This window comes from Theileria equi, chromosome 1, assembly GCF_000342415.1.
Source record: "Theileria equi strain WA chromosome 1, complete sequence".
NCBI lineage: Eukaryota > Apicomplexa > Aconoidasida > Piroplasmida > Theileriidae > Theileria > Theileria equi.
In genome coordinates this window covers 1,948,916-1,969,451 of record NC_021366.1, presented here as the reverse complement: position 1 = coordinate 1,969,451, position 20,536 = coordinate 1,948,916, and the positions used below count along the sequence as shown (strand labels likewise).

Sequence of the window (20,536 nt, the reverse complement as noted above, 5' to 3'; positions counted from 1 at the left end):
GCATGACGCTAGAATACGTCCCAGGAGAACACAGGGAGCCTCTTTCAAGGCTTTCAGCGCTCCTGGGAGATGTAAGTTGAGATTCCATGCCATTCATAACTCATTTGCAGTGTATACACCCAGTTCCGCTCCTGCAGCTCGTAGGAATGCCATACTCTGGGAAGAGTACCCTTTTAGGCTCATTTATCAAGGAGAAGGACCTCCCTCACACAACTCTCGACTGCAGCGTCTTCTCGGGTACGCCAAAACCTCTCAACTGTACATGTGTGCGCAGAATCAAAGAATACAAAGTCATCCACGCTTGTAAAATGGAAATGGAGCCTATTCGTCAAGAAGTTGCTAAAGTCTATATCGCAGGTTAACCCCGAAGAATCAAAACTCTGTTCAAGGTTGCGTTCCTTTGAAATTACTTCGCCGAATGACATTCTGTCGTTGTTGTTAAGGCTTACATATGCGGAGAACGAGGTGGAGGAGCTAAAAAAGTGCCTGGTCATCGTTCTAGACAACTACCAGGAGCTCCTCCACTCTGAGCCCATGCTTCTCACCTACTTTCTAAGGATACACGAGCGTCTAGGATCCCCTCCCGGCGATTCTCCTAAAAGGTACGTAGTGTGCGTCGTCATTGAATGCTCCAGGCTCAAGAGAAAAGTGGTCATTGTCCTCGTGGGTCACTATGCAGTTCCACAGTTTTTAATCGGCTCGATGCATATCCCCGTTATAAACGTGAGTGCCTTGCAAAAGGAGTCTTGTCTCGAGATATTGACTGCGAAATTCCGGGACAAGGCCCTCGAAATCGCCAGGGAAAAGCTAGAGCGTTTGTTGCAAGAAGATGCTGTAGATGTGCTGGAGATTGCAAGACTAGCCTGGACCAATTACGTAAGCTACCTAGTAGACGTCATTTACCAGTGGTATCGAAACGACTTTAATTCTCTCGGGTTCTACTGCAGGTTTGTTGCCCTGTCGTCAAAATGCATCTCTAGACTCTTTTGGCCGGTCTACTTGGACCACGTTACAGAGGACCCGAAAAGGACAATGGAGGTAATCGCAGAAGAAAAGCACCTTGCAAGTACCATGGACATTTACATACGGAGGATCACGCAAGACTACCAAAGTCGCTTTGTAAATGACCTCAGGGAGAGTTCCATGGCAACCACCAAGAGGCACAAGTTCCACGGCAGTAGACTATCAAAATACATTATCATTGGAGCTGCAGTTGCGGCCATGTGCGACTACAAGAACGTCAAGAGGCAGCTGAAAAAGACCACGAGACGTCCCAGAGCGCCTCCCTCTGCCGAATCCAGAGAGCCCTGGAACTCCCTCCGCAACTTTGATACAAACGCTCTAATCTCATTTACCGAATGGGTAATGCTCACCAACGAGGGAACCAAGATCAAACTCGACTCTCTCTTTTACAAACAGGTTGGTTTGCTCCCATCTTCTTCATTCCTTTGCAGCTATTCTGGGTCATTCAAGAGGGCTTTATACGCCCGGTTTCGGCTGCCAACAACTTTAGGAGTGTGGCTGTCGGGAAGAGCGGTTTGTTGTGGCAAAAGGAACAGGAATACTCCACTTTGACGACACACACAGCCAAGCAGGGGAACCAGTACCTCATCCAAATGACCAAGCAGAACATCCAACTCTCGCTCATCGTTTGTCCATACACACAAACACTCAAACGACCCTTTAGGCACCCAAAGAAATGATCCTGTCCATAGCCAAGGATCTCCACGTGGACCTCACATCATTCCTCTGATTCCCATCACCGTCACTTTAATTTTTAAATATGATAAACCGTCAATATGTGCCTATAGTACGCCGTTTCAAGTCCATTTTGAGCTGCAAAAGGCCAGGGTTGGCCCATCAAGTCCGTCGCCTCTCCACCGGGGAGTTTGACATTTTCAAGAAGCTCAAGGACTCCACAAACCCAGAGGAGAGCAAAGATGACGCCAGAAAGCCTTCAGATAAGGTAATGCCACGCCATTTCCCGCGAGTATACGAGAACCTACAGGTCATCAAGTTGGTGGACGAAATCCTCAACCTAACGCTCATAGAGGCAGCAGATTTGTGCGACTTGTGCCAAGAGAAGTTGGCAGAACGAAATGGTACGTTTGCATCCATTCCTGGTCTTGCCGAGAAGCTCCTACTCGGTCCTCTCTTCTACAAACATTCTCAGGACCTGCGTTTAACAACGGATTCATACCAGGAAGAACTCCATTCCCGCATCCACACACCTTCTTTTCGGGTACGCCTCCTCTCGGAGATTACAATGTCACAGGAATGGGTATGGTCAGTCCGGGCATGGCCCAGATGGGCGCAGGAATGCCAATGGGAGTCGCCCCGTACGTTTAAATGATGTGTATACGTCCCATTTAGGGGTGCCGTCCCTCAACCAGGCGCTGGTCAAGCGCCAGCGGAAGAAGCTACCAGTGCCGAACAATCGCAAGCAAAGCCAGCAGGTTTGTATCAACATTTTCAGGGCATAGTACGCGTGAATGAAATGCGGTACTTTGTCAAAGAGAGTATGAAGCGTTGTTTAAATGTGGATTATCACTGCGTAGGTCTCTGGACCGAAGCAGGTGACCAGATGACCAAAGGGAGTCTATAGAACAAGCGTAGCGAATAGATAACTGGAAAGTGTACGCCAGTATTGGAACCTAAGTGGTCACATGGTTCAGCAGATGAATGAGTTGCCATGACAAGCTGTTAGGTATGGGAGTATAGGCTGTCACTATAGAGTACGGATAAACCCAGCATTTAGTTGTCTACTCCACTAGAGACTCTTTATACTCCAGTCGACTATCCATACTGTACTACTGAAGACTGTGTTGATAGTTACTCATCTTGTTCTGTGGATAGTCTCTCTGACGGTGAGCTAGTTGTGAGGGAGGATGAATGTATGGTTGTCTAGGGATGCTGAGTAAGGGAACTAGAAAGTAGGATTATGAATGTCCTCAATAAACATAAAGAGGAAGTGTCCAAAAGGAGGGAATCCAGGTCCTTGTGAAGATGTTCCTCATGTTGAAGCTACCAGAAAAGGTCTCAAAGGTACTGATGGGAAAACAAATTACGAATATTGCACTCACACTGGGAGACGTTCTATATTTCTAATAAATCTTAAATATGGCGGAAACCGTCTTAAAATAGAAGCTAATGATGGGCAGTTAAATCCTTTCTACCAACAGCATAGAGTGGTCGGGGAGGTAACAACTTACTACCACAACGACTATGATAAAAATCCAAATTTTATAAAAGCTCCTCTTGTACTCAAAGTAGAGGATGCTATACACAAAGGAAGCTATACTTGGTACGAGAATACCGGAAGTGGTATAAAATGGAAGAAAATTGAGCATAATGGAGATTTTCCTACCAGTGACCCAGGGCAAGGTGAAAATGACTTTACTAAGAGGCTAGATAAACTCACTTGTAAACTACATAGACTTCATAGAGTTAATATAGGCAATGATAATAAGGAGAGGGGAGATTCTTATAACTGTGATCTCTGTAAAAATGCAAGTGTTACCGTTAAACCAGGAGTTCCTGTTAACGGAATTTATTCCACGTTTGAACATACTCCAACAGAGGATGGAAAATACTATCTTTCATACGGGAGCAATCTGGTAAAATATAAAGATTCTGGTGGTAGTAACTTCATACCATTAGAGGTCTTAAGTAGCTATCCAAGTGTAACAGTGTACTACTGGATAGGAGACGGTGGTCGCAAGAATCCTCTCTTGATAGAAGTTAAGTTGTCTACAAGAGAGTCTCATTGGTATGAAAACGCTAGATATGATGATAATAAAAATGATATATGGAGGAAGTTGGGAGAACAAGAGACAAAAGCGTTCTCAACTGGTAATTCTGACAGGCTTAAGGAAAAACTTGACTCTCTAAATTGTATATTCAACGGTGCTCTGAAGATAAAATTGGGATTGACTTCAAATTGCCATAATACCAGGGACGGTCGACACAGGGATAGACTAAGAACTTACATCGATGGCACTTTTCACAGAGATCTTTCCCTCTCTATCTATGTATATACATCACGTGAGGGATCTGTAAGTGATTTATTTAATGTGGCAGAGATCGTTCTTGCGGAAAAGAAACAGAAGTTCTTGGATGGTACTTCATTCTTTAAAGATGTTATCAAAGTATCTTCATATGAATCAAAATGTAGCCCTGGGACTCCATTCCTGCTTTGCATAGAATCAAATGGTAATGATTATAAATGGTACTGGAAAACCAAACCAGGGAATGAGTGGGAGGTATGCCCTAGATTGGCTAAAAGGCCTCCTGGTAGTGTTAAAGACGAAATTGGAACTATTTTCTCAGATGCTATGAAAAGTCCTCTTAAAATAACACTGTGTCCCCCTTCTAAACCTCCAAAAAAGGGTATCCAGATAGATATCTCACAACAACCGAAGGGTGATGAATCTTTTGGTATGTATGAAGTTCAGTCCAGTTCTGGGGAAATTCCAATAGCTATAATGAAAACAGTCGATTCACCTGTGCGCGGTTTCTTCAGAGTTAGCCATACTGCAAACATGGCAACGGGATCTTTTACACTTAGTAATAATCTTAAGGGTGGAGATGGTATAAGAGGGGTAAGCAATCCCATAGATAGTGTCTCAGTATACTACTGGGATGGTAACCCTGGTAAGCCTATCCTTCTTGAAATCAATGATATAAACGGTCATTCTAAATACTATTCTCGTGCTGAAGATACTAATACAAAACAAGGTAATTGGGCAAAACGTGATTATGAGAGCCTAAAACATACAGATTTGGAGGAAATGCTAGATGACCAAAACTGTCACAGGAATGGCACCATACCTATTGACCTTAAATACCCTTCTGACCTCAAACCATTTTACAAGACCATTAAGGAAAAGATTACTAGTACCTCCCCATACCTAAGCAAAAAATCATTATTTTCATCAGCTTTTCCACTTACTCTCCGGTCCGGATCAGATGACTATGAAGTAGAAATCTGCAAAGTAGAAAATGAACTATCCAGAGTCACTTATGATGGAAAAGAGACTACTGGTATCGAGCCCCCTGGAGGCAAAGTCTCTAAGCTTAGGATATACATGTGGAAGCATGACCCAAGTCCAAACAAAGTACCTCTTCTTGCTGAATTTTTAAAGACAGATGGAAAACATGAGTGGTTTGAGAACCTTGGTAAAGAAAGTACTAACTGGGCAACGATTGGAGATTATGAAGCAAATAAGTTTTACCAGAGTGGTTCACAGGATCTATTCACTGAGGAACTTATCAGTAAACTAGATGAAGTGAGCTGCAGGATTCATCACACAGTAAAGATAGATATGTCTAGGAAGAATGTTATAAGGTCACATTGTCACAGTGGATGTCATCCAAAAAGAATAAAGATCAAGAGGGATATTGGTAATTTGTTCCCTAAATATATAGGTTATGAACATACCTCTGCGACTAACGATAAGACTTTTACAGTGACTTCCATAGTGTATAAAAACGAAGAGCAGAGAGTGGAACGGGGTAATCTCAACTTTCCTCTAAGAGAAGTCTCGAAGGTCACTGTCTACTTTCAAAATTGCGAGATAGGGTATCCAGTTGCTATGCAGATTGAAAAGGAGGGAGAAGGTAATAGATGGCTTAAGAATGAAGATAGAAACGGGAAATGGAAAGAGTTTAGTCCACAGAATATCATAGAAACCATAAACCGAGCCACAAGTGGTCTAAACTTATGCCCAGAATTTCCTAAACAACTAGCACGTACTGAACAGTCTGATTCTGAAAACCAAGACGTGGGGGAATACGATGAACAAGATGATGAATCCGAAGGTGAAAATTCTCCTCCTCAAGTATCTACCGATCACTCTGACTCTATATCTCATCAACCTCAATCTGGTGTTGATCAATCTCCTGCAGAACTTTCTCCTCAACAACACAATGCTGACCAACCTAACCAATCTAACTCAGCTGCTAGTTCTCAAGATGTTAATACTCTACCTCAACAAGACGATTATAGAGCTTCTCCTAATAAAGACCCTAATACTGACCATACTCCGTATATCATCGCCTCTTCTGTTCTTGGTGCCTCAGGTTCTCTAACCGGGTTTGCTTACTGGATCTACAAACGCTTTGCTGGAGAACCATGGGTTCGGCAGATATAATGGGTCCGATACTGCTGAAAAGTCTGCTCCTACTGAAACTCTATCTCCTGCTGCTCTAGGTCAAGATCAACCTCAAAGCCATCCTGGACATGGCTCTGACTCTTCTACTAATATTAAGATATCCATAGGAGTCCCTACCGGCATTCTTGGTACTTCTGCCTTGGCTTGTTTTGCGGGATGGAAACTTTATAATCGCTATAAAGGAGATCCTTGGGTTAGACAGATTTGAGACTCTATGGAGATACTCCAGATGTTCCTATGGAATCTGTACTGAGTGGTGGATCTAATGGAGTACTACCATGGATCCATACTGAGGAAAGGGAGTATCACTAATGTGGTTGGGGGTTATTTATGTATTACTGAGAATGTACCATGTTGAGCATGCATAGGTCCACTTGTCAACTTTATCCCCAAAGGGAATGTTATCTATGGCCTTCATCCTTACACCAGGTCCAATATTTCAGGACGTCTTTCATAGGAACCTCCACCGCTTTAAAACAACGCCTCCTACTCTCCAATTTCCCATGTCATACCACTTACACAACATTTATAGAACCACAAAAAACAACGTGCACTATCAAACTTGTTGGATTCGACGCAAGCAAAAAGATTGCGGTCATTAAAGTCGTGCGCAGCATATGCGGACTGGGTCTACGTGAATCAAAGGAACTCGTAGAAAGTTTCCCGCGCGCAATAAAAAAAGGTTTGTCTTGCATTAATCGTAAAAATGTATAAACAGACGTCCCACGGGAAGAAGCGGAAAAGTTTGCAAAAGAAATACAAGAAGCAGGAGGAACTGTCGATTTGGAATAATGTAAAGTAAAACTAATCATTTACTGAACTCATTGATGAAAACGAGTCAGCATCGTCATCTTCGTGAGTCCGTGGTCTGTAACCAAAGTGTTTCGTCTGTACTGCATTTGCAGCCTCGCCCTTTATGTCTGCAAGTGTTGTCACAGCTTTTGGCTTTTTTGGAATCTTGAGAGGATCTGCAGACGCAGGTTTCTTTGGTATCTGAATGTTTCCACTATTTTCGGCCTTGACATGCGCAAGTGGTTGAACTGGAGTCTCTGTAGTCTCCTGTTTAGGTTGAAGGGCTTCTTCCTTTCGGTCCCTGTGCGTGTCACTTTGGTGTGCAATATCTTTGTTTGTAGTATCATTTTTCTCTTGTATATTCACGTCCGGCTTCTCCATGAGTGTAGGAACATTCTCTTCCAGTTCGGGAACCAAAAAATCTGCAGTTGTGGTATCCTCGGCAAGGACTTGATCAAAAATATCATCCGATTCCGTTTCCTCCAACTTTACAATAGTCACAGGCTCTTGTTGCGGTAATGGATCGGAAACTGGCTCATTCTTAACTTGAACATTTTCCTCAGATTCTTTAGCAACATGTTCCTCGGCCTTGACAAAATGACCATAATTAAACTCGGTTAAAATCTCCTTCAATTGTTCTAGTGAGACGTTCTGAGATTCAGGAGATCTCAGTGCTCTAAAATCTAAAACTCCTGCACGCTTAACACTCGTTGGAATCATGCCTCTCAACTTTTCCAGGTGTATCACTATCGTGTGTTTGTAGATTTCCACAATCTTTTCCAATAGAAAAGGCGAGGGGTGATTTTTACATTTCATGAGTTCTATCATATTGTTCAAATGTTCCAAATTTTTATAGTAATAATCACCCCTCAGAAGAATGTACCTCATGAGAACATAAGAGAGGCGATTCTTTAGTGCCTCTTTGGTCATTTTTCCACCCTCAACGCCCAAATCGAGACAATGTGCGTACAATTCATCAATCTCATTTGATACGTAAACAATGCGATGCTTGCTACTCTCTTTTGGAGTGCCAGTGTATTCTGGGACGTCGGTCCTACACACGTCTTCAGATACGTTTTTCTCTCCATCGGTGAGAGAGTCTGTCAATAAATCATTTCCAGGTGCCAAATCTTCGGATTCCCTTGTCTTCCCATCCAAAGACGGAGAACGCTCGTAGTAAAACTCTCGCTCCTCCTCTATTGTTGTTGTAATTGGAAGTCCAGGCCCATTATTTTTCAAAAACTTTTCAAATACGTCGTTTGCAACGTTGATAATCGTGTCCATAATGTTAGTTACTGCAGATTCTGACATTGAATTGGACTGCGTGATCTCATCTTCGCTCTCTTCCTTCTCTTCTCTGTTTACAAATTCAATCTGCGCTCTTCTCTGGCTCTTTCGCGGTTTGTACACCCATTCCTCATCACCATCGTACCGTTTATTGCCGTAAAGAGCCCTCGGATCCACTCCTATGGACCTTGCAGTCGCCCATCTCGTGGATCTGCCGCTGGCTGGGACGTAGTCGCCGTCATTCTTATCCGAACCTCTGCTTTCGCCTCCATTCGAAGGAAGGAAGTAAGACGAGATGTCCATAGTGGCTCCTTACCACTCAAAATCGACCTTTAGCCTCTAAAAGCCGTCGATTCTACACCAAACCTGCTAGGACCAATAACTCGAAACGCAAGGGTACATTTTGGCTATAAACCTGTCATGGCAAAGATTTTATGGGCATCTAAAAGGTGAGCGATTCTTGTCGGAATTGATGGAGAATGAACGGAGTTTGGCGAGAGTATAGGGTGGCCCTTCCCACTGTACACATTTCCCGTAAATTGCCATAATATCCGCTGATATTCTGGAATTGTCCAGATGTTGTAGAGGTTTAGGGTTTTCCTGGTTTATATTTCACGGTAAACGGTCAAAACTCCAAAACCGAATTTTGTCTGCTGGGTGGGCCTTAAATTGTCTATAAATTGCTCTTTTGACCGCAGCTATGCTTTATCCACAGCTCTCTCATCTTAATGGATGGAAGTAATGGACTGGAATTAGACACGTGTATGAAGAGTCACGAGGTTGCTGTTGGTACGAGGCGATATTTCGGTCATGAACGCTCCATTGAACTCATTAAAAGGCTTAAAAGTTACCTAGACATCTACTACAGCAACATCTTTTTCAGGTTGGACCCAGTCCTGCTGAAGAAGGACTACTCCAAAGATGGGACGTGCTCAATAGAAGCTCTTGACTCGCTTCCAGATCGCGAAACAGCTCTAGAGGATATCGTTAATGGGTCTGTGCTTTATGGACCGTCGTTGCTGGCTCTTTTCAAAATTCCTGGAGGATCGGCAATCGGCTCCTTGTTGATATTTCCCCTATCGGTAGGTGTCCCGGGATGTAACAGTAACATCGTTTCAAACAACCTCATTGACGCTATAATTGGAATCTCGGATGATTGTCTAAAGGCTAGCAAAGAGGATATTACCAGGATTAAAAGTGAGCTTGAGATTGAATTCAAGGGAGAGGAAACGAAATATAGCCCCGGAGTAATAAATAAATTTGATGAGCACCTAAATTGCTTTATGGATTCTAAATCGCTGATTTCCGTTTACTTTGATACAAAGGATTTTTGTCTATACGAAATAAATTTTTCCTCCGCTCTAAATTACATGTGAAAATGTTAAGGTGTGATAACTGTGGTGAGCTCATCACCTCTTTTGACACCGATTCAGAGGTAACGTGCGGTGTTTGCGGTGTGGTTCAGAGCATAACTCAGACCATTGTTGAAGAATATTCCCATGCATACAGTCAGACGCAAAGAGCTGGTAGGTTGGTTGGTCCAACACAGGAAGTACCCAAAGAGAAACAGGATACACAAACAGCTCAAGAGGATTTTGATCTACTAGTTGGTATTCAAATGGTAATGGATTACCTGTGTAAGGCGCTAATAAAGAACTTTGCATTTTCTAATCAAGTTGAAATTGAGGCAAAGGAGCTTTGGACAAGATACTTGAATTACATTGTAGATAACAATATTCCAATATCTACAATGTTCAATCACCCATTACCCAAGGATCATACATATTTTGTTCCACCGAGCTACATACAAAACACAAATCAGATCCCGGAAGATTATACAGATAGCCCTGAGGTGCATCCGCGTTTACGTTGTGTCATAAATGATATGGGATCAACAAGTTTCGAATATTCGTCTCTCATGTCTGCTTTATTCGGGGAAACTCATGTTTCGAAACCAAAAAAACAAGTGATCATGCATACAAAAAGCGTAAACGTAAAGTCCATTCTCACAAAAAAAAAGGAAAAGGTAAAGAGCACTAAGCATAAATACTATGACTTTAGTCATGTAGAGGAACACATGACAGAAAAAAATAGGGAAATAATTCTGGAACGTGCAAAAAACTCAAGAATACCCAGATCAAGAAAATGCAGTCCCTTGGGGTTCTCACTTTTAAACATTGAAAAGTTTTTAAAACAAAGAGGGCTTCCAATGAAACCAAAACATTTAAGAACTTTGGAACTAACAAATCCACTAAGGCTTTGCCATATGATGGAGTCTCTTTATAGACATGATTTTTTATGGAAACTTCTTTACGATTACCCGGATGTTCGTCCACTTGAAGAACTTGAAGGATATACGCATGTTAGTCATTCTTCTATAGAGGATAATCCACTGGACATCAACACACTTTTAAGTATTGCAGACTCTTTGGGGATACATACTGGCTCAATACGAGTTATAAACACCAGCGTTAGAATGGATATTATAAATCTTATATTTATCCACATTATAGAAAAACATTTGGGATACACCGAGAGTAGGTTTAGCTCCACAAACGTGGCATTACTTCTTCCAATGATAGATTTGCAACTAGTATGTACAATAATTTTTCTTGCGTTAATAAAGTGTCGTTATGGAATAGTTGCAAACGATATTACGCGTTGGATAATCCAAGGGAGAATCCCGCTAAAAGGGTGTGTACAACTCCTTCCAGCTTGGATTCTAAGAGCGTCGCACCGTCGTGGTCAATTCATTCCAAATTCAGATTATGTAAGAAGTAAAGAGGAAGAGGCTACACAGAATCTTTTTACGCAAACCAATGCTCCACGTAGTACACAACATCTAGAAATTATTACTGCAAGGTTTATAACTGCTGGAGTTATTGATGGATCAGAAATTGAATTCAATGTACATGGATTATGTAGAAGAATTGTTCATCATGCAAGATTACCCGTACAAGTCCTGGCTGTTGTGGATCTCATTCTTGCAGCAAGTATAGAACGACATTCATACTCTGAAAATCAGACGGAAACCACAATTTATGGTACGTGTTTTAGGGAATATCCTACTCATGTGTTTGGAGCGGCCGTAGTTTTAGCGGCTTGCAGAATGCTATGGCCAATTTTCCACTATCAACCACCTGCTTTCCCAAACTTTGCAGAAAAGGGTGAAGAAATTGCTCCAAAAAACAAGGTAAAGCTACAGGAAAGGTTCTCAGAACCGATTGAATTTAACGTGCATAAGATGAGCTGGATTGTAAAAGTCGCAGATGCTGCAAGTCTGGATTTACTGGACAAGTTGGAGGATGTACATGTTGGTAAAAAAATGCAGGTAGAAGATAGTGTACTCAGTATATTTGATCAGCTCTTGGAAATGACTGGGATGGAACCAAAGAACAATACAAGGGTTTATGACACAAGGGAAAGGATCAAAAGGTTCAAATGGCTATGCGGTTTAATGGGTGGAAATAAAAACATGACAAATAAACTTTGTGCTCCAGATTCTATAGAGATGGTTGATGGATTTAAATTACTCTACTTTAGTGCATCTAGACATGGGTTTGAAACATCTGGAGTGAATGCCATAATGTGGCTCCTTTATACAAATCCTGTAGCTGCAACTACAGCACTGAGTAATTACTACATTAAAAATGATCTAAATAGGCTTAGGAGGTTTGTGATTAGAGAATTCCGCAAGAGGAGTTCTTACCGCTTTATAAACGGGGTGCTATACAGATACGTAAAGAAGAAACCGAATAGGTCCTTTCTAATAGCATTGACCAAGTGGATAAAGCGAGAACAATTTCCTATAGATTATTGGCTAAACTTTTTGGGAACGTGGAGCGGATCTGTCCTAAAATGCATACACGGCGAATATGGCAACACTGCAATTTCACCTCCCGAGGATGAAAATCTCGTTTCAAGTATAAAAGTGCAAGAGATGAAGGAACATCGCATTAAATCTATAGATTCCCTCATAAGTGCACTAAAGGGATCAGATAATGACATGATTTATCGCATAAAGGAAACACTTCCTAGCAACAAGGAAATTTTTTACAAAATTAGACAGCTGTTCAATACATATCCATTCTACTCTGGGTGGTCTTTGGAAAAATCCCTGGAATACGACAATTACAGAAATCTCATAAAGAATCAGCGAATGCAGGTCCTGAGGTCAATGAGAGAAATTTTAGATACAGATCTTTGTCAGACCCAAAATGACTATTGGACCGACTTCACGCTAGATTTTACAAAAAAGTTGTATATCCATAAAAATGCGCATGTTTCAGAAACTCCGACACAAGGAGAAGCTCTGCAGATTGATGGAGATATGGAAGAGGTTGATAGTGGAACAGAACGCAACGACCCGTACAAGGGAATTCTAGAGGAAATGGAAGGTTCATTTCAAGAAATGGAAACTATAACCACATATGGACGTACACTTCCAAGAAACCCATGGCAATATACAGGGAAACGCCACGGCGGAACGCCAATCGCATACCTAATGACACTAAAGGTCGTTTCAAACTTTATAGGATCTCCACATACAATCGTCCATCACTGTCTTTGCGACTTGGAAGAGTTTTTGATAAACAGATAGTCTATGCATTTATCTATTTAAATGAACAAGTTTGCCAATAGTTTGTTTTTCGTGTAGTTGAAGCAAAAACTGCATTTAAAGTGAAAAATATTATCCAGGGGATACAATACACGTGGAATCTTTCCATCCGTGTAAACAATGAACCGATGCTCCTTCTTAACAAGGACATTAGCTCTTACATTTGTACTGTGCGCCTTGTAGTGTTCCATAGTCTCTAGTAGGCCACTTACTCCGATCATGCTCATACTTGGAATAGGTCTTCAGATAACCGTCTCCAGTAAAGGCCAATACTATCATTAAACCTTGGGATGTAAACATGTTTAAGCACGAAATAGTGCCACCATCCTTCTGCTTCTTACCACTATTGCACGGAGATTCTTTGCACTGACCATTCTGCTTACCAGAACCAGTAGGAGGATCATATGCATTAATCCCTCACAACTTTAGCGTAATGATAATCATTCCACTGGGAATAACCAGACCAGAGACTGCGATAACGCATAATCATTTATGTTTCATTAAAATGTTATATATTGCTGTAATACCACTAAACTACAGCAGAAAATGTGAGTGAATAGGATCCGTGAAGGATCCACAAAATACTGTGATTTGTCAATGTGACCTTTTTACTTACAAATATAATAGAGACCCATAATGTCTCAACCAACTTTAAACTGCGTTAATAGGGCTTGTACAGTTTCGATTGATAAATCGCCCTTGTTGTTGCTGAGAATATACTCTCTGGAATTTTTGTGATTGACTATGAGTCTCTCGGTAATGTTAGAAAGTGTAGATATTACAAAAGCGATGGCATAATCATAGATAAAACAAACGTCGTTTATTATATTTCCGAGGCTTATTATATCATCTCCTATAATCTTTGTTCCGTCTGCCCTCGTCTGAGTGTTGTAGTACTCAATGAGGGAAAATGAACCATTTAGTCCTCTTCCAGTAAGGAGCCCTCCTATAAAACCATGCAGAGATGTCACACACAAGAGCACAAGTGAAGACTTTGCTAATCTGAATTTACAGGTCCAAATGTTCCACACAACAAATCCAGCCACGGAAATCGACGAAAACCCCAAAATATAAAGATTGATATCCCTCGACAACACAAATGAAAGATGAGACTGAGAGGGAGTCTTTTCAGATGGGTCAATCGTTTCATCAAAGTTTCCCGCATAATTCGTACCCACAAAGTCAAATAATGTGTAGGAAAGCGAGATGACGAGCTTCTCTCGGTTAGACAAATCCACCAGGAATGGCACTAGATAAGGATAGAAAAATACTCTCATGGTTGTTCCAAATCCCTGAACAACAAGACGAGGGAGATAATATGGTACAATTGCTATCACCTTGGACAACTGTTGCATTTTTGTCAATTCTTCTTCGCTAGTACGATTCTTCTTTTCCTCTTCTTCTATGACCCTCTCTTCAGCTTCAACCCTTCTAACATACCAGTTGTACTTTAAATAGAGATATGTGATCCATAGTGCCGTGAGAAATGCTATGGCTGCCTTTACTCCGTGACATAAAATTGCGCAGAATCTCACCTTTGATATAGTGTTTGTTCCTATCACGTGTTCCATAATGAGTTGAAAGACTCCCATTGAAATTAACCCGAACGCATAGCCGGAATACAAGGTTGAAATTGCAGAGTTAAGAAATAGCTTTGATATCACAAATGTGGACGCCTGTAAAATCAATGCCTCCAGGCCTCCATTTATTCCATAAACAGAAATGAAAATTATACGAGCCACGTTTCCATTGCCAAAGTATATGACAACGACGAGTATAAACAGACCAGGTATTAGTAACCAAAAGTAAACAACCAAAGCACCAAAGCTCATTCTCAACCATAGTAGAGCAATAGTTATCACAGCCCAACCTGAGACTAAAAGAGAGAAGTAGCACTTGTTGGCTATATTCTCACAGTGGAAAACTTTCTCCAGGAGCAATGTAACACTAGAAAGAGCCGCTGTGGATACAGTAACCAGCATAAAAACGTACTTGTGAGCATTGTGTATCCTCATTCTAAAGTCCTCATCTGTATTTTGCTTCCTCTCACTCCTTGCCTTAGCGTCTGCCATCGCTGCACGAAGCCTTAACGACGACATCGGCATTGCGTCCGGCAAAGCGGAAATACGCTGGGAGAACATCAGCTGTTTGTTATTCTTACATTTAGTTAAACGAAATAATCGTATCGATCATTGTTTTACATCATCGAAATGAAGAATACGGGGCTTGGCAGAGGAAGAGTCCCCACCAGTAAAGACTAAATGTAGCTATTCTTCCTTATTCCTCCCATTTTTATTCCTTGTGGTGTTATTAAAACTTATGAATTTGTAGATTCTATAAATTCGCCTGTGTATGTCTGGGTTTTTCAACCTTCTCTACCTTTTGTCTAGGATATAGGCAAATTTATAGTCTGAGCGCACTAGTCTTTTATTTACATATCCTTCTAATTCGTTTACGTCAATTTTTGGTGTGAAAGATGAGAATATACCTATGGTATTCAAAGATTACTGCCAATAAGTCCTCCTGTTAGATTATCAATTTGTAGGCAATCCACAGTACAAACCATTTGATGTTTTCTGCGTATTCTTTTCATGTATGTGTTTGTTTGTTGGTCTGTTATCTAGATAGATTGTAAAACCAGGTGGAATTGCTCTAGTTAGCGTACAAGGTAACCCATTTTCGAGGCTCCTTAAGTTCAAGTGGCGATCATAACTCTACCATGCACCTGGTGTAAACTTTAAAACACGCTCCATAATATAAATATAAGAGATCCGTGTAGTAGCATTCACTCCTCTTGATAGGTCTTATACTTACCGGGGTTATTTTTGACAGAGAAATAGAAACATCTAAATGCCTGTTAATATGAATAAACGATACCTATATGTATGGATGAGTACCAAACTACATTTTAAATGTCGCCATCTTTCGGCACAGGTTTCTAAATAAACGAGGTTTCGAGTTTAACCTATGTGTAAACTTTAAATCTCAAACTTGTATTTCCATCAAATTTGTTACAACTAGAGAAATAGCCCATGCCAACTACTCCAATTCGTATGATACAATGGATCCGGATTTACTCTGTAATCTTCTCTTCTCTGTTGATATCGTAATTTTGGAATATTCGAGTTCAAAATACTCTATATTTTTACTGTGGGATCACTTCCAGAGCTGAGCTTATATTGTCGCCAGATGTAATGGCTCTTCTTCCGCCACTAGGAGTACCACCATTCATGATGGCAAGAGCAGCCGCATCATTCTTCTTTTGCTCTCCTTCCTTTGCATACTTTTTCATTGTATTCAATTGAAAATGAAATAAATCAACTTTAATTTGACGCCATGAGCCATATACTTTTGCGAAATATAAGAATTCATCCTTGTTATCCTTCTTGTGTCGTATAGCCATCATGTTTGGAAAGCGTTTTTGCGAGAACAGTGTGACTACAAGTGCACCACTCTCTGGAGCTATCCATACACCCACTCCATCGTCTGCAACTGAACTTATGGATATCTTGCCCTTTACTTCAAACTTTTTTTCATCCACTCCATCTTTTTTAGTCTCATGAATTTTAATCTTGGACTCGTCTACTGGTTTAGCAAGATCTATGCTAACTTTATCTTCGGTATCTTGTGGAATGGGTTGATCAAAATGGGCTCTTGAGGCTATGCTGAATTTCTTGACAAAGTCACCCTCTTTAACGAGCGTCCATTTGTCCTTCTCCTTTGCATAATACTTTTGTAGAGCAGTATTCCCATTGTATACGTCCAAGACGAGCGTAGGCGTCTCCTTTATGATAGTATATCTGCACTGGTTGAGTCTTTCCTGGGCTCCAGGCTGCCATATCACCATGGCTCCATCTACTAGAGAGTTGACCTGTTCGTCCATATTCGCTGGAGTACATACGACAGTTTGCGTCTCATTGAAAACTTCCTCCTGAATCACGACATTTTTGTTCCTAGCCCCGAGAGATATATCCCAGGTGTGTGAACCTGAGGATTCTTGGCCTGTATCTCCACAGGTGGCAAATTTTGCCACGCAAAACGTGAGGATATAAAGTGAAATTCTCATCCTTTTTTGGGCGAAGAAATGTGTGCGAAAAAAGCGAAGAAAATTCCTCTTGCATAGCCTCACTGCATGGGGTAGTGGAAGGCCATTTCTCTTCCTACGGCAACTTTTTGGTGAAGTTTACGGGAGTAGCCGAATTGCGGCATTTGCTAAATGCTGCAGTCGTGGTCAGTCCGTGGACCAGAGGGAGGGATCAGTGACATCAGACCTGCATGACAATGCGCTTGACCTCGCAAAGTTGACAAATGTGCGCTGATTTCGAGACAAGGTTCAGTAAAGGGGTGAATGATCCTGTGGTATTGCTGTGAAGATGGGAATTGTGGACTGCTACCATGGATGGGTACTGAGGAAGATGGAGGTTGGCACTAGTGGAGTAGGTTGTGGCTCTTTGGTACTATTTCGGCTCTCGTCAAACTTCCCATCTTTCATTTTACCCTTTGGGGGTTCAGAATGTGTATGGGATAAACTGGGTGGATGAAAGCTGTGCGCTAGTGCCCATGTTCCGGCGCATTGTCTTGAGATTTCTCCTTCTGGAGTATCACGTTTAAGGGTATTGTGGCGATGGTGGATTAAACGCGATCAGATGGTGTATTGTAGCAAGAATTTTATTAGAATGCAAAACCAGAGGGTCCAATTTAGCCATTTGGACGTTTCCAATTGTGGTCATGAATGGGAGTGACTTTGCGTTCCTATAGATTCTCAAATCAAATGCATCATGGGTATCCTCTATTACAATGGAAGATGCCACTCGTAGAGCAAAAAGGTCGGCGTGGTATTCTCCAACCGTCCCATGAGTGTGCTACTGAGATATTTCTTCCTTCTAATCATATTCTTCCTCCTTGTTAATATTGAAGATGTATAAGTCTCTGTAGAGGATCTAAGGTCCCTGAAATGCTAGTCTCCTTTACAACATCTAGTTAGACTACCCATTGTTTAGACCTATAGTTTTTGTCACGCCTATTGCGTATTGTTTGTTTACATAGTTATCATCATTCATCCATACTGACCATTCTGCTCACACCAGTTGAGACATGAATGGAGTACTACTGTGGAAGGATGATAGGAGGATATAATGAGTTACTACGGAGATGTGGATATTAGTAAGACACTCAGAGAAATGTTGGAGGAACTATTAGGAAATGCTGCTGAATAAAGATGAAGGATGATAGATGGGTGCGGGAAGAACATGTAATGATTCTGGAAGAAAATCAATTTATATCGACATTGGTAACAAAAGTGTTAGTGGAAGCTACACGGATACATGTAGAAATAAAATAAATATATCGGTAGATGCCTCAATCAAGAGTAATACAGGCCTTACTGGCTATAAAAGATATACTCACACTCCTGTAGATAGACCGTATTATATTACTGAAATACACCATCATAAAAAACCACAAAGTAGTATAGACGTAACTGGTGGAGGACGCTATGAAAAAAAGGTGACTGTATACTATCTAAGCTATGATGATAGCAATCTTGTGCCGGCGGTGGTGGGACTTGAAAAGACTAGAGGGGATAATAGGTATGACTACTATACAAGAACTAATCTTTCAACTTATAGCCCATGGAAAGGAGAAGAAAATCACGATGTTGATCAAGAAAGTCAACTCCTTTCAAAACTTACAGAAATTAGTCCAAAGTTAAATACTCTTATAGTATTAAATCTCACTCAAACTCAAGGAACATACTATGCCAACGGAGAAATTACTAAACCTCCAGATTCTAATCAAGATACCAACATAAATGTCACTGAGTCTGGAAAGGTACATAATTGTTACGAAAGGTTCACCCACAAACCTGGTGGAGGAATAGATCGTATGAGGCTCCTATCCACAAAGAAGGGTGGCACAAGCATACCTTTTGAAGATCCTATGATATATACCACACCATACAGTGAGGCTTATGTCTATTTCTGGGAGGGCGACAGTAGTCATACCAGTCCTCTCATTCTTCAACTTGGGGAAAGTACCTTTTACAAGCTTCATGGCAAAAAATGGAAACATGAATCTGGTATAAATGAAGGTACTCTCAAGAAGAAACTTGACAAAGAAAACTGCGCATGGAACCAAGCTCACGTTGCAAAAATCGCAGAGAAGGGTACTGGTAGTGGCACTAATTACCAATGTATTGGTTGTTCTAAGCCGATTACAGTAAGAAACTATCCTGTTATTGGTTATTCCTACTCTATCCATTATATTGCTGGCAGTTATATTCGCAGATTCAAGGATGGAGGAACAGAACAGATTGAGCTTGCATTAACTGGTAAAATATCTAGCGTGTATGTATATCACTACCCACTTACTGATGGAATCCCACTCTTGATTCGCCTTTCAGGATCATCGGCTATCTGGTTTGAAAAGGAATCTATAGATTCTAATAACTGGAAGCAGATCTCTAATAACCCACAAGGCAACTATCTTGGTAATAATACAAATATCCTAAAGCTTCTAAGGGCTAAGTTACCAACTGTTACCATAGACCTCGGAAAAACAAATGCTACTAGTGGAAGTGATACTGAATATCATTATCCTTCCGGAGAGGATGAAAAGGACAAGATTAATGTTACAATAAACAAACTGGCTGAAGGTTTCATAGGTTTTTCTCACTCAGTTCTTAACAAAAGTGCCTTCATACTTGGTGGAGTTAAATATGGTGAAGGTACTGCTTTCTCTGGAATATCATCTAGTTCCATTCTTAAAGGTGTCACTGCATACTATGATGGAAATGGACCTGAGTTTCAACTTGAGAACCTTCTAATGGTTAAGTTAGAGAAAAGAGGCACTGGTAGTAATAACTATGAATATTATACCAGAGGAGATGAAGATAAGGATGGAACTACTTGGACTGTTCTTGAAGGGTTTGGAAAGACTGAGAAACTAGAGACTTCTGAGCTTACCACTAAACTTAAGAACTTAAAGGAAGAGCTTGACAAGCCATCTAGTCCCTCTGGACTTCAAGGACCTAATGGTGCTTCTGGACCTTCTGGTCCTGGAGATGGTGATGGACAAGGCTCTGTTACCTATAGTATACAGAAGTTTTTTGAGCAGATACTTGATACCATTAGATCTCACCCTGCTGAAATAGGTGGTGCGGTTGGTGGAACAATAGGAACAGGTATTCTTGGTTTTGGTACGTGGAAACTATGGTCTAAAATAATGTCATGTCTAATCACTAAGGCAATATAATTTTCCTACCCTTGGTAGGTAGTAGAGACTCTCCCCCTCTAGACTACTCTCTTATTAGTATACTGGAATGCTAGGGAGTCTCTCACTTTAACTCTTTGTAAACAGTATTACTCGTTTTGTTATAAAGGTACATGTCTTGAGAGTACTTCCATAATTTGCTTGTTCTTGGTAGTTATCTTGGTTCTAGTGTCTTATGGCGAACGGACTGTCTTCTGGTGGCTATAGGGAAGAGTAGTTATTCTGTCAATGATCTATACTAGCTGTCGTTCCTTTGCGATGTTTGCATTTATCATAGTTTCCCATGAAGATATTTCTGTCTTGGAGAGTACAGTAGGCTTCTTCATCTCTGACTGCTATGTTTAATCTAAATAGTGCGATATTATAACCATCATTGTACTCGGGTCGGATCACTGAA

At 41.0% G+C, this 20,536-nt stretch overlaps 10 protein-coding genes across 10 annotated transcripts; 7 read left to right on the top strand and 3 right to left on the bottom strand.

The window, feature by feature from the left end:
- Positions 1–2: 2 nt before the first annotated feature.
- Positions 3–1,703, top strand: BEWA_026960 (hypothetical protein; the record flags this gene model as incomplete). Its single annotated transcript, XM_004829456.1, has 5 exons — positions 3–71; positions 111–237; positions 275–602; positions 636–1,419; positions 1,455–1,703. 5 exons carry the CDS (start codon positions 3–5, stop codon positions 1,701–1,703), a joined length of 1,557 nt encoding a protein of 518 aa, XP_004829513.1.
- An 80-nt stretch (positions 1,704–1,783) lies between these two features.
- Positions 1,784–2,349, top strand: BEWA_026950 (hypothetical protein; the record flags this gene model as incomplete). Its single annotated transcript, XM_004829455.1, has 2 exons — positions 1,784–2,102; positions 2,174–2,349. 2 exons carry the CDS (start codon positions 1,784–1,786, stop codon positions 2,347–2,349), a joined length of 495 nt encoding a protein of 164 aa, XP_004829512.1.
- A 596-nt stretch (positions 2,350–2,945) lies between these two features.
- BEWA_026940 (hypothetical protein) lies at positions 2,946–6,152 on the top strand (the record flags this gene model as incomplete). Its single annotated transcript, XM_004829454.1, has 1 exon — positions 2,946–6,152. The coding sequence occupies one exon, from the start codon at positions 2,946–2,948 to the stop codon at positions 6,150–6,152; it is 3,207 nt and encodes a 1,068-aa protein (XP_004829511.1).
- Positions 6,153–6,438: 286 nt separating this feature from the next.
- BEWA_026930 (60S ribosomal protein L7/L12 family member protein) lies at positions 6,439–6,965 on the top strand (the record flags this gene model as incomplete). Its single annotated transcript, XM_004829453.1, has 3 exons — positions 6,439–6,496; positions 6,706–6,855; positions 6,892–6,965. The coding sequence occupies 3 exons, from the start codon at positions 6,439–6,441 to the stop codon at positions 6,963–6,965; spliced, it is 282 nt and encodes a 93-aa protein (XP_004829510.1).
- A 12-nt stretch (positions 6,966–6,977) lies between these two features.
- On the bottom strand, positions 6,978–8,739 carry BEWA_026920 (hypothetical protein; the record flags this gene model as incomplete). Its single annotated transcript, XM_004829452.1, has 1 exon — positions 6,978–8,739. The coding sequence occupies exon 1, from the start codon at positions 8,553–8,555 to the stop codon at positions 6,978–6,980; it is 1,578 nt and encodes a 525-aa protein (XP_004829509.1). The 5' UTR covers positions 8,556–8,739.
- A 241-nt stretch (positions 8,740–8,980) lies between these two features.
- On the top strand, positions 8,981–9,628 carry BEWA_026910 (hypothetical protein; the record flags this gene model as incomplete). Its single annotated transcript, XM_004829451.1, has 1 exon — positions 8,981–9,628. The coding sequence occupies one exon, from the start codon at positions 8,981–8,983 to the stop codon at positions 9,626–9,628; it is 648 nt and encodes a 215-aa protein (XP_004829508.1).
- Positions 9,629–9,630: 2 nt separating this feature from the next.
- Positions 9,631–12,852, top strand: BEWA_026900 (anonymous antigen-7 like protein; the record flags this gene model as incomplete). Its single annotated transcript, XM_004829450.1, has 1 exon — positions 9,631–12,852. The coding sequence occupies one exon, from the start codon at positions 9,631–9,633 to the stop codon at positions 12,850–12,852; it is 3,222 nt and encodes a 1,073-aa protein (XP_004829507.1).
- A 659-nt stretch (positions 12,853–13,511) lies between these two features.
- BEWA_026890 (hypothetical protein) lies at positions 13,512–14,942 on the bottom strand (the record flags this gene model as incomplete). Its single annotated transcript, XM_004829449.1, has 1 exon — positions 13,512–14,942. The coding sequence occupies one exon, from the start codon at positions 14,940–14,942 to the stop codon at positions 13,512–13,514; it is 1,431 nt and encodes a 476-aa protein (XP_004829506.1).
- An 824-nt stretch (positions 14,943–15,766) lies between these two features.
- Positions 15,767–16,963, bottom strand: BEWA_026880 (signal peptide-containing protein). Its single transcript, XM_004829448.1, has one exon. The coding sequence runs from the start codon at positions 16,934–16,936 to the stop codon at positions 16,016–16,018; it is 921 nt and encodes a 306-aa protein (XP_004829505.1). The 5' UTR covers positions 16,937–16,963; the 3' UTR covers positions 15,767–16,015.
- A 1,139-nt stretch (positions 16,964–18,102) lies between these two features.
- On the top strand, positions 18,103–20,121 carry BEWA_026870 (hypothetical protein; the record flags this gene model as incomplete). The annotated part of the gene is made up of 1 exon (XM_004829447.1): positions 18,103–20,121. The coding sequence occupies one exon, from the start codon at positions 18,103–18,105 to the stop codon at positions 20,119–20,121; it is 2,019 nt and encodes a 672-aa protein (XP_004829504.1).
- Positions 20,122–20,536: the final 415 nt, after the last annotated feature.